Here is a 15877-nt window from a genome sequence, read left to right on the forward strand (position 1 = left end):
TGTAATTCAAAATTCAGTAATGCTATTTAGGATTCCAAAAGTGTATCTTTTAGTCTCAGACTTGCATGTAAATTCTTCTGTACCATCACCTACATAAACACTGAGGCCAGCACATTAATGACTTCTTTTATATAATCAAACACATGTATCCTAGAAAAAGCAAAAATTAGCCCAACACCTGCCATGCAGAGGTTGCATGGATTATTGCATAGCTGGGAACAACACCCAGGCAACAGCTGGAACAGGACAGAGGCAGTGCAAGACTTGGTGTGATGGCACAGTGACTGTGTGTCCCTTCCCTGCACAGCTGGAACACTGCAGTGGTTTCCTCTGCTGCCATTACCAGCACTGGGCTAAAGTGCACTGAGTAATTCCCCTTTTTTAGAAGCTGTCAGCACCTGATTTTATTTGAAAATATGCCAACCACATACTGCAAGAGAAAGGGAAAATATAACGGATAGTAATGAAAAACCCATGGAATATGCCTAAGAATTTACAAAGGAACTTTCAGGAAAAAAAAAAAACAATCTAACAAAACCCCAACAACTTCAAACTTAGAAGCTTCATAGAAAATTGGAGCATTTGAATTGCTTGGCTTTAGTTGAAAGCTTTACTTCAGTTCCTTTCATATTGCCTTTGGGGGTCACTGGTTGGAAAAAAAAATGCAGTGGTCAAAGAATTCTTTTTCTGCTTAAAATATGCAACAGTAACTTCATTTTTCTAAGGGCTGGGGGTGTCTCCATGTCTTCTCCAGCTGCCTGCCTCTTTTCCTCAGTCTCCCTAATAGGAAATTCCAGATTAATGCAACACACAGCTTCACCTCTCAACCTTTTCTGCAATACCTGGTTCCGGAGTACCAGAAATAACATGGGAAAGAGAATTCAAAGTGCACTCTTGGGACTTGGACACCGATGACTGCAGTGCTGCCAACACTTGGGACATCTCTCCAAACCCAAACTGAAAACCTGATGCATTTTTATGATAAATATGTATTTTTATTAAAAATACCTTTACACTATAAAATTATAGAAGTAAAACTAGTAACTTAAAAACCCATCCAACAATAAAATTATCGTATTGCTGATGGGGGAAGCTGCATCATTTGTAATGCCCAAATATTCAAGGTTTTGTTAAATTGCAAGGAACATTACAAGTTCAGGTAAGTTTTCTAAACAAAAGAGAGTTATACAGAAAAACTAGATACTAGAAGGCTACTCCTACCTATTGCAAATAGCAAATCCCTCTCATTGAATCCAGCTATTCAATTATTAAATTATTCTAGCTTGTTCCATGAATACACTCTTCCTTCTGTGTAGTGGAATTCGACACAATGAACCTTGCAGTGTCAAATGGCCATTGAAAATAAGCTTATCTTGCTTTTTTTCTGGTACATATTGCAATGTTTATGTTTAAATTCACGACTATAATAGCTGCTAGACATTTGTGTTCACCTCACAATTCAATTTAGTTAAACAGCAGGAGAACTCAATGCAACAACAGGGAAGAGTAAGCAGATTTCAAAAAACCAGAAGGGCACGACTTCACAGCATGTGAAAGGTCATTCTGCTGTGGAAGGTTTAAAACAAAACAAAGCAAAAGCAGCAAAATGAAAGAGCTCTGGAAAGAGAGCTGCAGAGGCCATCAGCCCACACAGCTTCACTCATACAGATGCTTAAACAAATTATGACTTGATCCATATCAGCCATTCAGTGAAGCTACTCTTATCTTCCTCTGGATATGGAGCTTTGAGGAAACCTGAGATATTTACTGCCACTTGTTCCTGGCCCACAGAATTTATATGTTTGGTAGAAACAAGCTGCAAGCATGAGTCTATTTATTTCAAACTCTATCAGCATATTTTTACTTCAGGAGAGAAAATTCAGATGTGCATAGCAGGCTGAAAAACAGAAGACATTCTCCCAATAAAAGCCTAGAAATGTATATATGGAAAATCCTGGCTGACACATTTAACTGTGGAACAGCCTTAAAAATAATAACTCCAAAAGAAAATAGAGAAGGCAGGTTGCAGGACATGGATCAGAAAGCATGACTTAAATTTGAGTGGGTGTACTTCTCCCAGATTTACACTGGACCTGGTCTGACCTCAAGCATGAAATTCCTTAAATATTTGAAGAAGTTTTTGCAGTTGCTTTTCCTCTCAGGAAGAGAAGGTCTGTGGAGGTATTAACTGCAGATGTAAGGCCCAGAACTCCTCCATTCTAATACCCATGTTGGCAATTGCTGCTCCTTGTAGCTAATTTAACAGTATTTCTTGTACAACTACAAGTGGATTGAGCAATGTGAAAGTAAAAGCACAGAATACATGCTAATTATTATTCTGCTATCTTTTAACAACATACTGGAATGTTAATAGGAGACAGAACAATTCTAACAATGTTTTTAAGAAACCCCTCATAATTATGCAAATTTCCTGTAGTTAAGGCTTGGCAGATCAAAGAACCTTAAAATGAATTAGATAAGGACAGTCATATGGGCCTTTTTACTTTAGTCTCTGCATGAATATTACCTACATGAAAGATGCCATAGCTCAAAACTGAAGTCCTGCAGAATTTAGGAGAAAGAGAATGGGGACCATGGCTTTGAGTACTTTATGATTTACTTAAGCTCAGGGCTGGAGGGATAACTTAAGGTGATTGGTTGCAGTGGTCCAGCCAACAACTGTTCCCCCACTGAGCACAGCCATAAAGGCAATAAATAACAGCAGCTGACTTTGGAGAGGGACACGGAAAGAAATGCTGAGTTTCCTTTTCATCAGAAAAAGAACTATGTTTTTACTCCTGTTACTTCTTGGGAAAGGGATTAATTATTATAAAATTTTGGTTAGCTCATTACTCCTTTCAGATAATTAAAAACTTCAAATATGATTGTACTGGAAGGCAAATAAGTTGATGAAAATTAGTTTTAAAATAGCATATGGATGCTATACGAATAAAAGCTTAATGTGGGGAAGATGTTTTGTAGGTTTACACATGGCACAAAAATGATGATGATATCATTTGATATGCATCTTGATATAATCTGATGATGTCCTGATAGTCAAAGAGAAGAAGATTGTGATGTAATGGGCTGTTTTTCCACACAACAGCCTTTATAGGCCAGTAATTCTTGTTAGAACACTTACTGAATCCTACATATAACATTTGCAAGAGAAGAAAATCTCTTACAAACATAATGCAATGCCCTCAAAAAACATGACTTTCAAAAGTTCTTGCAGGAATTATACATACTCAAAAAAATCTATTAACTTATTAGTGTTGAGAAACTGATCAAAGACAGCATTAGAAAATTCCCTGTAGCAATGCTGCTGGGGTCATAAATACACTTGGAATTCATTACTGTTATTTCCTAATGTCAGAACAGAAAGGGAAATTCATCATGCCTGGACTCTGTTAGGTTTTTATTATTGTAAATATGGTAACTGTGAAGGGAATATAGCAGTATTAAATCACATTTGATAACTGTTTCTTAGAGTAAATAGTAGAACATTGTGTTTGAAGGGGGCAAACAAACAACAAAGCCACAACCAACCAAACTCAGGAAACCCTAAAGAAAATGTTTAAGAAAAATGCATTTGCTTTTGTTCTTGGAACAAAAATAGTTAAGCATGTACAAACACAGAAATGCTAGAATATCAAGATATGTTTTTGTAGCTATCTGGTTTGTATTTCAGGACATCTTCTTTCTCCTTAATTTTTCCCAGTTGGAATTAACAGTCCTGAGCACACTACTCATGGTGAGAGCATTGCCAGTGATTCAGATTGACTCAGAACCTTAACATGTCAACATTTCCCCCCTAAATTATTGCTTTTAAGTTAGTGTTATACAGAATATAATCTTACCAGTGAACTACTGGAGCCATTTTTTAAAGATCTGAATTCAATTTTAAAGGAGACTGGAGTGACAGCTACAGTTGACTGCACTTACTGATCACGTTCAGTTTATGAGTTTGGGATTTTTGCCTAAGCAAGAAATGAGTACATTATAGTCCTAAGATTACCAGTCATAAATGAGACTAATAAACCACTTTGTACAGTCTCCTGTGTTTTCTAGGAGCCACCAGTACACATCTAGAAAGGCAGCACAAACCCCATGATATTCTAACATCAGGCACTGCCTGGACCACAGCCTAATGGATGACTCTCTCTTTGGCTGCTTTGTTTTTGGACTCCTGCAAACTGTGGCAGCTGCACCATCTCAGGCCGTTAAAGCTTTAGTTCCAATACAAGTGGCAGCAAGCACCCCTTCCCCTTCATTCTGACCCTGTTTCCTAAGGATTGCTTCCCTGTACTTGCTGCATTAGCTGAAAGGACATGGGCATTCCCTCCCCAGCTTCCTCAGGCTACTCAGCATTTCATTTTGTTAGCTGCCAGTTGTAGTGAGCAACTCCAGACAAATACATCCTGTGTGTCCTGAATATGATATCCTGATCCTTTGTCACCTGGCTACTAGGATTCTATTTAGGTATTTCAAGGCCACTGCTGTTTCTTAATACATAATTGCTTAGGAAGCAATTAGAAGTCTATGCTTTTTCACAAACTGATGATATTTTACCCAACAATGTTTTGCTACAGCCAACTGTTCAAACCTAACTGTCACAGGACAAATGAAAAAATAATGCAATTGCAATCTTTGTAATAAAAATGCAATCTGTGAAGAAGGAAGAGAACATTAGGGGGTTTGGCATTGTAAACTGAAGGCACCATTGAAACCATTCCCATTCCCCTCTGCCATCTTTCCAACTCCTTAGGTTACTGAGAAGCACAAACACAGACAGACTGTGCCTTGGGTATGCCCACAGTGAGTTTTCTTACCTGACCCATTTTTCAGGTACCCATTTGCATCTACAGTGGTGTACATGATGTAAGGACCAGGCTGATTAACTCCAAAGGGCTACAAGGGATAAAAGCCAAAGAAAAAGGCAGGCAATATTTTAGGAAAAGAAAAAGCTATAGTAATTAAACAGCAAACTGAAGAAAATCTTTTTACATTAGGAATTTATTTTTTATATTTTAACTTCAAAATATTGCACCTGTTTTAGTCATAGCATTTTGTGGAAATCAATTTTCAAAATCACAGTAATCAGTTAGCTAAGTAATGTTTAGTTTCTCATGAAGAAAGTGATACGATTCAATCCTCTGGCAATAGGTTTAATGTTTCTTTGGAAGCTATAATAAAGTAAAAACCCCCTAAAAATTCAGAGAAATAATTGCATGTTCTGAAAAAGCAGAACTCATTTGATACCAAGAGAATGCCCTATCTTGATGATATTTCTGAATTGAAAAACACCACACAAATTTCATCTTTTTAATCATTACTTAGCAGTGTTTAATGTAATTTATGAAAGTGATTGAACAGTTACTTGTCAAGTATTGGTATCTATTTTAAAGAACATTTTTGAGGAAGAAAATGTACCTAAACATCAAAGTACAGTCATGAGGAAAAATAAAACAAACATCCAAGGAAGTTGTGCATTACTGAGTGATGACCCATAAGAAATGCACCTAAGTAAAACAGGATGGGAAGGGAGAAGATGAGAGACAACTACAGGAACAGATTTTAAAGGAAATTTTTTTTTTCTTTTTTTTTTTTTAGTGGTGAATTCAAGCTGATATTAGGACATCAAATCCAATAAAGAGCTTTCAAGTAAGTTACAGAAGGAACGCCAAAAGAGATGATGACATGCTTCACACCATGCCTCAAAAAGTAGTAAATTTAAACCACAAGAGCAAGTGATAATGATGACAGATAAGATCAAAGCCTGAAAATAATAACTGATTAGAATGAAAACTAAGGAGACCATAAAGGTGATGTTAATGCAGATCTATGAAAGATGAGTGAATAAGGCAAAATTTAAATATTTTTTGGTGCCACATAGCTGTACTCTGACAAAATGTACCTTATGTTACTTTCTGTCAGAAAACTCCTATTACAATGGAGGCAATAGTGTTTCAAGGATGTTGATAATGAAATTTCCACCAACATCTGCTGTGAAGATCTGCTTTTTAAACCCTCGATTTTTGTAATTAAGTTAATGACACTATCAAACCTCATTATTTTATAACAGAAATTAAAACCCCACGTCTCAAAATAGGCTTGAAGCAAAGGTTAGCCCCATTTGAAGCATTTTTTCTATTTACAAGTCAAAATTAAATGTGAAACTTTTGCAGAGCTAAAGTGCTACTGCTACCTCCTATTACTCTAAGCTCCTCTTTCAGGCCAACTTTCACTGTGAACATTGCTAAACAATTTACTAATTGGCAATTTGGTGAGTGAGTTGCAAATCTCTGGAGAAAAAATAAAATAATCTAAACAGAAAACACCACATGTGTATGGCTGCCTGCAGAATCATCAGAGCACTTCCTTCCTTGGCTGTGCCCACTGCTAGAGTTTGACCCAGAAGTGGCTGGATCTACTCCACAGTCAGTTTTGCCTGGACTTTCTAAGTGCCCGCCAAGACTTGGCACTATTCACACTTTGGGCACCCAAGTTCTTCTTGTCTCTGGTATATCTCAGCTCCCAGTGTGGGGTAACAAAGCTCCTGCACAACAACAATCAATTGATTCCAGCTCTGAGCAGCAGCTGCCCAGAGTTATGGGTCTCACAAAAGCAGAAGTTGGCCAGTCATGATTTAGATTACATATTCTTCTGGTCCATAGCCCTTTTAGTATGTTGAGAGTTTTGGGTATAATTAGACTTCAGCTTATTTGAAGGTAAACACTAAACAAAGCCATAGTTACACTTACTGTTATTTTCCGAGGACAGTCATTAGAACAGAGGCCGCTGAGAACTGCAAGAACAAAAAATGAGCACGTTGTGTTTATGTTCACAAACCACCTCAGAAGCACCACCTTTAAAGTCTAGTGATAGTGTCAGGTAGCCATTAGAACATAAAGAAAATAAATATCTTCTTTGTGGTTTATGGTAATGCATACTATTTCCTTATCTGCTTGAAGTATACTTGGCAGAAATTCATCACTGTTTTACCCCACCTCAGTGGTTAACCAGCTTCAAAAGAACAGATATCCCAGTTAGAAAAATTCCAAATTAAAACAGTGAACTATACATTTTATTCATTATTCTTCATTTATAACCATTTAAAATACTGGCAGAGCTTCAGCTTTACTGTTTTAACTGATAAAAAGGTAAAGGCTTTTCCTTCTATACAAGGCATCATTTTGGAACTTGGTTTAAAGCAATTCACAAAAGCTGTAGCAAGCAAAAATCCCATTACCAATTTAATCTATTAATTCAAAAGTATTATAAGCAGGTGTATATAATGCTAATTAATATCTAAATCCTGTGACACTTATTCCAATTAATTGTTTGAAACTTACTAGTTTGAAAAATCAGTTACATTCAGAAATCTCTGTTAAAAACCTAAATGAGGGACAGTGACAGCCATCTGTTGTGTAAGCCAGGACATCCTGTCACTCTGAGTATTAGCAGAAAAACAACAAAACCCTCACACATACAATAATTTAAGGTCCATCCTGATGCAAAATTTGGATTTCTAATGACAACAGTTTGGTTGAGCAGCAGGCCAGTGATGACTATGGGCAGGGAGGAGGATGCACACCAGGTTCTGAAGCCAAGGAAAAATATTACTTCTCCATGAATTATGGTATCACAAAGCAAGCATGGCAGACAGAAAATTAAGATTAGGACCAGATTTGAGGGCAAGTCACCCTAACCACTAGGAGTTTCTTAAAGCATTTTCTGCCTTCTTTAAGGGTTCATTGAGTTAAGGGCACAAAATGTTTAGGACCAGGGAAATACCAAAAGATGCATGTAAGACATTCACAGTCTGATTAGAAATCACTCCCTGAGTCAGAAATGGCACTGCTCTAGTCGAGGAAGCTTTCTAATAATTTGTGTATGAATATTAACAATTGTCAAGACTCCTAAATTATCATTCTTTGCTTGTGATTTCAAAATGTTGAAATTTCTATATACATTAAGATGTAATATTTTATACAGTCCAAACTCTCCCAATATCTGAACAGTCAAGACAAATGTGCAAAGCAGAATTTGAAGACTATATGCACAAACAGATAGAATTTTAATACTACAGTTTTAATTTTATCTATTAAACATAGGTGAGTATGCAAGTGGATCCAACTCTTCCCATTTTGATGCAAAAGGGCATATTGAAATTTGCTGTTCAGTTTCACCCTGGAACAAATTACCTGGCCAAGTATATTTGACATCAGTTATAATGAGCAAAGCTGTTCTCATTGTCCATGTGCCAAATAAGTGAACACAATGCATTTATTGATACACTAAATCACACAAAGCACATTTTGTTAGAAATACTTTCCCCTGTATCACAGTAAAAATATTTTTAGACCCTCATTAATTCTCATTTCCTGGGATTTCTATGCAAAAATACTCACACCCCAAAAGGGTGCTAAAAAAAGGCTTGCCCCAGTTTTTAAGAGAGATTTACACAGACCGAATCAAAAAAGCATGTTCTAAAATACTCCCTTTCCCATTAAAATATCACACAATTATAGTTCTGGTACAGCTTTGTGAAGTGTAAGATTTTCCCAGAGGATTTTCTGCATGCTTTTGTGAACTACACTACAGATATATGGTATTATTTAAAATAAGGCTTCCACCAACATGATAAATGATTAAACACTATCACAATGAGAACAGAGCTCAGGCTGTGGACAAAGTAATAACAGCATCAGCCCCCAGCAGTAGCTGCAGTTCTGCTCTCTTATGCTGTGCAGAATGTGTGCTTTAGAGGACTGGATGCATTTAAGTAACTTGAAGGCAAATATAATTTTTGAAGGTGAACCTCTAGTTATTGGCTAGTGAGCTTTGTCTTTATAGGCTCCAATACAGCCTCATTTTTCACTCATTCTCAAAAAATCAAGCAAGACAGACAAGAAATGAGCTCAAAGCTCAAATCCTTTGCAGTTTAAGAACACAGTAGGACATGCAGTTTAAAAACCTAATTATGAATATTGTAACTTAACTCAAGCCTTTTAAACCAGCTGACATTACTTCACACACCCTGGCCATGTTCATGGCCACTCTGTGGCTCTCAGGGTAAGGTATGGTTTCTGCCACGTGAATTTGGGCTGGAAACACAGAACTGACTCCCACAGGGATGCAAAGTGACCCTCAGAACAGATCATGCATTGTAAACAAAACACATCATGCCAGGAGTTCCTGAAATGAAACCAGCTCCTTTTGAAGGCATCTCTGCATCATTCCCACATGACACACACATACATGAACTCCAGCAAAGCAGGTTTGCTATGGCAGAGGTACAGAACATTACCATAACGTTTTCACATGCAAAGCCTCAAATATTCACGTCCTTTTCAATATCCCATTGTGACTTTATTATGCATTGATAACTTACCAATAACTTTAACAAAATAGGCATCTGCTTCAAAGTTATTTTTCAATGTATGGATAGCAAAGTCCTTGTTGGAGTAGCCTTTACTTAGCACAATGATATCCAAGATTCCCTAGAGGAAAAAAAAATCCCAAGTTTACATTAGAATGCTTATTTACTCTTGGGAAAAAAATGCTGTGCAGTAAAGTTTACACCTTTGCTATTTATTTTAATATCTTTCAAACATTATAACTATAATGCAAATCAATCTGGGATGGAGAGGGCCATCCACAGCTCAGCAGGACAATCCAAGGCTGCAAAGGCAAGGTCTGGGATGAGCACAGCCACAACCAAAGCCTGTTTGCTGGGCTGAGGGGCTGCACTTACATCCTCATAGATGTCAAAGAAGGTCGCTACCACGGCGTCCTTGATCCGATTGAGATCCGAGAGCTCCCAGAACACCCTGAACATGCGCCGCGCACTCCTGCAGCTCACGTTGTTGCATGGGACGTTTTCTAGTAAAAATGCTTGTTGATTGCTGTAAAACATACATATATAATACATAAACCAACTTGAGATAAGTCTAAATTACATAAATTTAAAAATATTGTAATTAAATAGTTGAAGTGCTCTGGAGTTAAATGTAATAAAAGCTCAGCTAGCAGCCACTGGGTACTTGAAAATTTACAGACAGAATTACAGTCATTGTCATGCCTGACTTATAACAATGAAAACACTAAATAAATGGATCCAAACCAACAGGAGTAACTTAACCATTCAAAAGACCGAACATATCCTTACTTTATTCTGAAAAAACTACAAATGAACTTATCTGCCATTTTCCTTAATCCCTCCCACAGTCTTGTCAGCTTAAACGCTATTTAAAACATGTCCATGCTTTTTCTGTATTTCATGACAGCTTCTTCCCATCTCAGCTGCATTAATATTTTTTCTTATACAGTGCATGTTTTAAGCGAATTTGAGATTAAACCAAACTCTATTTGTATGTTTTCCACTGTTTCAAGCAAAATACAAGCCACAAAACCCAACCTACTAAAGTGCAGTAAAAATAGGGCAAGACAAACCAAGTTAGGCACTTGCTGACATGTAACATAAAGACAGGTGCAAAACTAAACAAGAAACATAGAAACCAAGCAGAGTACCAGGGCTAGTGTAGAAAAACCCCCATCTAAAGAATATCCAATAGGTGCCTATGCATCAATGGGAGACACAAGGTTCCTACTCTCCCTGATAATGTATCAGTGCTTCTGAACTGGGAAAACCTCACACTTTACCAAGCCCAGTTCAACTCTTCAGGCAGGTTTGTATCCTAGGAGCCTGCTAAAATCCTTCATTGCCTCAGCAATGGAAACAGATGAAGTTTCCTCCTCTCCTTCTGGGGCAGAGCCAGGAGCCAGAGCAGTGTTCTGTAAAGGCAGCTCAGCTGTCAGAGCCCAGGGCAACAGCCAGAACCATGTCCTCAGTGTGACCCTGAACACGCTGCTGGCTCTGTGGGGACAGCGAGGTGGCTCCTGTGCCTCAGCAGCATCCAGGATGCACAGGCACACACAGGCACTTCTCCTTAGGCAAATCACTGAATTAATGTATGGTCAAAAGGAAATTAGGTCATCTGCAATATTAAGGTGCTGCATTATCTGTATCTGGGAGTTCATAATCACAACTTGAAATTCTTAACTGCTCACATTCATTTCATGTATTACCTATATCAGAATAGCCAACTCCAAGGTAAAGTGACAAGCTGAGCTAAGCAGTTTGTTTCAATTTGTCTTTTTCACCATCTCAACATAGCTTTTTAAAATTCAGACAAACTTTTACAAAGACTCTTTCAGTTCAGACTTTTTTAAATTGTCAGAAATTACTTAGATGATAATTAAAAGATGAAAGACTCATGTTTGCAGTATACTCTGCACACTACTCAAGCCTAAGCTAGAAGCCTTGTGAATGGATAGACACAAGGAGTTTATTTACTACAGGAAACTTTTTAATTTTCTTTCCTTACAACTGAGAAAAAGAGAAAACACTAATAAAATGGCACTGAGTATGGAAATGCCACTTTCCTTCACCCTTCTGTATCTACCAGAGAAACAGAAGACAAACAGTAGGAAGAAAAAAGCAATCTCAAACCCTAAACAGATGCTGAAGACCCAATAAATACACTGTGGGAGAGCTCTCTAGTAGAGGAAATTAATTAATTCATAGATGTAGCATCCCCTGTCCCGGGTGCTGCATTTCAGCCAGGGAGGAGGAAATGTTGCTGTGGAGGCCATGCTGCAGTAACACAGAGTTGCAGGCCCTGATTTTCTCCAGGGGGGAGTGAACCTGCTGTTTCTCTGCCTCCTCAGGTTGGTCCTGGGAGACATCTGGATTTGGCCTGTGAGCTGCCAGTTGAATTCTTCTATGATTTAGGCCTGTGATACACAAGGAGCCTTAGAATCAAAGTATCTACTTGCATGTTTAATTTCTGATAGTATAATAAATAAGTGCAAGCTTATGACCTTCCTATTATTTTGAAGATTTTGAAGATCAGAAAGAATCTTCCTGCAACAAAGATAATTACCTGCATCCTTAAAATGACAAAGCAATGTCCTTGAAAGCCTATAAAGACAGACACTTCTGTAATGGTAAAATCTAAAAAAATCAATGCTTAAGTGCTCTACAAATGTGTAACAGTCAATAACAAACAACCCAGCTTCAATGCTACAAGAGAGAGCACAAGAATTCTGAACTAACATCAGCCTATTGCCCTTAAGATGCCATTTGCAGCACTTCCAATACTGAGCTATTCACACCAATACACAGCTGCAGGTAAATCGCATGCTACCTACAGCTTTATTCCAAAGTACATTATATCCCAATTTGATACCTTCTAACCAAAGTCATCTATGAAGAAAAGGGAGATTTAATAAGGCTTAACACCAAAGAAAGACTGAAGACTTATCTTAGTTTTATTTTAACATATTCCTTTGCAATTAGAATTAAATATTTACTGCTAATTTCATACATCTCTCATGCTGTCAGCTTTAGGGTAGTGCATTTAAAGTAATACCAGGGACATCTAAATTACCACTATCTTACTCCAGATGTTCAGAATAATTGAATTTGCCTCTCGTTTTTTAGATTTGCTAAATTACAAGGTGCTCATCAATCCTTCATTTAAAATAAGTCCTCTATCCAACCTTCCTTCTGACAAGTGACAACTAATAATGATTTAGGAAGAGATAATTTGGTCACATAAAAGTCCTTCCATATAAAGGATTAATACATATACATTAATTTAAAACTGAGCATGAGCACCTAGAAAACTTTCTAAAAGTCTATCATACTTAAAGTTTTTTATTCAACTTTCCATATCCAGCTGTCTTTTGTCTCCAAGTTTCAGTCTTTACTCTTATCAACTGTGTCAGAGATAAAGTATTTTCAACTTGACCAGTGAAAAACATTCCCTTTGAATAAAAATGCATTTGAAAGACTTAGATTACATATTTGCAATGCCAGATGCCAATTACTAGTGTCTAATTGGAAACAATTGTTAAACAAAATTCCTTTCACCTAATTAGATGGGGATAGATGCTTATAAACTCACATGCAGTACTTACAATTCCAATGTTACCAGAGTCAATTTAAAATCAGCATGTGAAAAAATGAATTCATTTAGGTAAAATGGGAGGTATAGCTGAACCAATTACTAACTACTGATAAAATCCCTTCATCTATTATTATTCTATATACACACACAATTTCTAATACAGAATTCATATATATACCTAGCCTGAAGAAAAACCTGTGATCTGGAATTCTAATGTGCAGGTTTTGACTCAAGTCAGAAGTTACAAGAATTCAAACTGAACAGATAAATATGTAAGGATCTAGAGTGTATTTAGCACCTTCACCTGTTGGAATTTATTGAGTATCTGTTGGAATTTATTGAGCCTTAATAAAGCTTCAAAAGGTTCAGTCCCCCACAATACCTGCAACCCCTAGTGAGATTCCTTTTTGTTGCTTCTGGTAAGGAATGTCTCCACATTGTCAGAATGTTATACAGTGTAATTCCAAATCAAAGGGTTATGGGAGGAGATGAAACAGCAGAGTCTTATAACAGTTCTGGCAATACTTGAAGCTATTGATCATTTTCCTGACTTTCCCCCTGGGCAGGATACTAAACCAACATTATGCCCAATTGTGGTATCATTAGTTCATTCTTTTGTAGGGATTTGTAAGGATTTGATCTGAAAGTACTTTCTTGAATTGTGATGGAGGCATATAATTGATTTTAATCCTTTTCTTCCATTATCATGTATTGGTATATCTTCAGATGAACCAAATGGTTTCTGCCTGCTTTAATTTCTTCACATTACAGTCAGCAAGTAGAAACCAGGCTTCCTAAACGATAGCACAGATTGAGGTCAAGAGTTTACAAAAATGCTTTTATCATTTAATCACAGTAATCAATCACTGAAATTAGATCTGTAGATGTAGCATGAAAGGCTTCAGAAAAAGAAATAAACAGCTTGATCCAGAAGTGTTTAAAATCGATTAAATAAGGTTTTCATTTTAATTTGCTCTAATTTAAGGACTGCTTTTAATTTAATTCCCACACTGTTTTAAATCTCTCCAATCAGTGACCCAGTTACACATTTTAAAATTAAGTATTTGCTTAAGTCTCTAAGAACCAATGAATTAATATTGAATGTGACATTTCATATTAAGTGCAAAAAAAGTGACTCTTGCTTCCATCCTGAACTACAAGGCATGTTTCCATTAGTTTTCCACAAATACTGGATAGATACAATGTTAACATGCAATGTATTTTTTGATTTTTAGGTTACTTTACTCTGTTTTTGTCATAATTCCTCAGTTTTCTGAATCTCCTTTTTAACAGTTTGTCATATCATCTGGCAGTACCTTCAGTCCTTATACATTACTGTGTCACTCAACTTTGATGTCAAGTTTAAAAATAATTTTGAATGCATTCAATTGAATAAGCAAACAAATTTAGAAGCAAGGAGAATAAAAATGTATCACAGTAGTTCATTGCAACCAGACATAGATGACTTCTGGCCTTCTACAGGATTAACTTTTTACAAACTGTTTAATGATTTTACATGACATTATATTGCTGTAATTATACACCAGCCAGAGGACAGAGGCTCCTAAGACTTAAAACAGCTTCAAGTACATTTCTGAACTCCATATATCTTCATGCAACCATTCTGAAGTGTGCCAGCTACCAGGACACACATGATAGGACAGTCAAAACACAAGGTTTCTGAGGCTTAGGCAAAAGCAAAGACAGCAACTTTACAGTTCCCACGTCATTGTGTTTGGCAGAGGAAAGGTTGGTTCTGGTTTGCTCTCTAGACTGTCTGCAGTCTCTGTTCAATGACTGCTGAATAGAAGATGGAAAGTCCCAGCTGAGGAAAGTCTGGAGTGAAACACCTGACATTCAGGGCCTGAGTGCTTTAACTTTGCCTGGCAAGTTCAGCATCACCTCCTTCTCGTCTGCCGTGTCTGAATAGAAACAGCTGCTCTGCTGTTATTTTAAGGCTCAGAGGTACAGACAGAGCTCAGCTGCTCACAGCCTTGTCATGATTCACATCATGTAGGCTGAACACAGGCACGCTACTCTTCAAACTGGGTCATTTTTAGGTGTGCCACTATCAGAAGAATTCTAACACAAAAATGTCAGTGGGTGACTCATGTTCAGGCAACCACTAGAAGACCTGAATTGACTTCTTGGACTTCAGCATCAAGTTCTCTTACTATCAGAAGCATCAAAGAAAGGTCCTCTCTTGTTTTCCATATTGAGTATACATTCAAACTATGAACCTGCACCCAAGATCATTCAAAGGGTATCATTCAAAGAGGAAGGTAACAAATACACCTGTATGAGAGATTTATTCTGCTGTGTAATGCATTAGTGCAAGTATTTGTCAACTAAGGAAGACATTAAGACTCCACAAAGCATGGGTTAAGATACCATTTAAAGCAATGACATGAAGAGAAAGGCAATAGCACAGATCATGTTCCACCTCTGCAGATGCTGGCAGTCAGCTGTGCAGCACAGACTGCACTCACGTGCACACATCCTGGCTCTGCTGAGTTTCACTGGCATCCTGGTCTCTAGGGCTCTCAGCTTTTCTCCCAAGTAAACAAGTCTATTCATCATCCCTACTGTCAAGCAAAAGCATGTTCACATGCAAACATGCTGCTGCACTTCAAGGTAAAGATAAGGACATGCCAGCAGCAGCATCCCCAGGTGCCAGGTGAGAGCTGCCCACAGGCTGCGCCATTCCGATCAGCCGGCTGCGTTTATCCGGCGGCACGAGCCCAGCAGCTCGGGAATGCACCTACTCAGGTCAGCTCTTACATGGATCACTGACTCCTCTGTGTACAACAGGCTCCCTGAGAGCAACCCCACATGCCCTCTCCCACCCAGCACCAGATGGTAGCAGTAGAAAGCATTGGGAAAGCAAGCAATGAAGA

At 37.6% G+C, this 15877-nt stretch overlaps 1 protein-coding gene across 1 annotated transcript in view; it reads right to left on the reverse strand.

Moving 5' to 3' along the window:
* The window catches only part of ITFG1 (integrin alpha FG-GAP repeat containing 1), a 72935-nt gene that overhangs the window by 12266 nt on the left and 44792 nt on the right, over nt 1–15877 (reverse strand). The window contains exons 11-14 of the mRNA XM_021540304.3: nt 9761–9911; nt 9398–9506; nt 6765–6808; nt 4833–4911 (exon numbers count right to left, since the gene is read on the reverse strand). Coding sequence (XP_021395979.2) covers nt 4833–4911; nt 6765–6808; nt 9398–9506; nt 9761–9911 — 383 coding nt within the window. The remainder of the gene's footprint in view (nt 1–4832; nt 4912–6764; nt 6809–9397; nt 9507–9760; nt 9912–15877) is intronic.

The sequence above is a fragment of the Lonchura striata genome, chromosome 11 (genome assembly GCF_050655825.1).
Source record: "Lonchura striata isolate lonStrDom1 chromosome 11, ASM5065582v1, whole genome shotgun sequence".
NCBI lineage: Eukaryota > Metazoa > Chordata > Aves > Passeriformes > Estrildidae > Lonchura > Lonchura striata.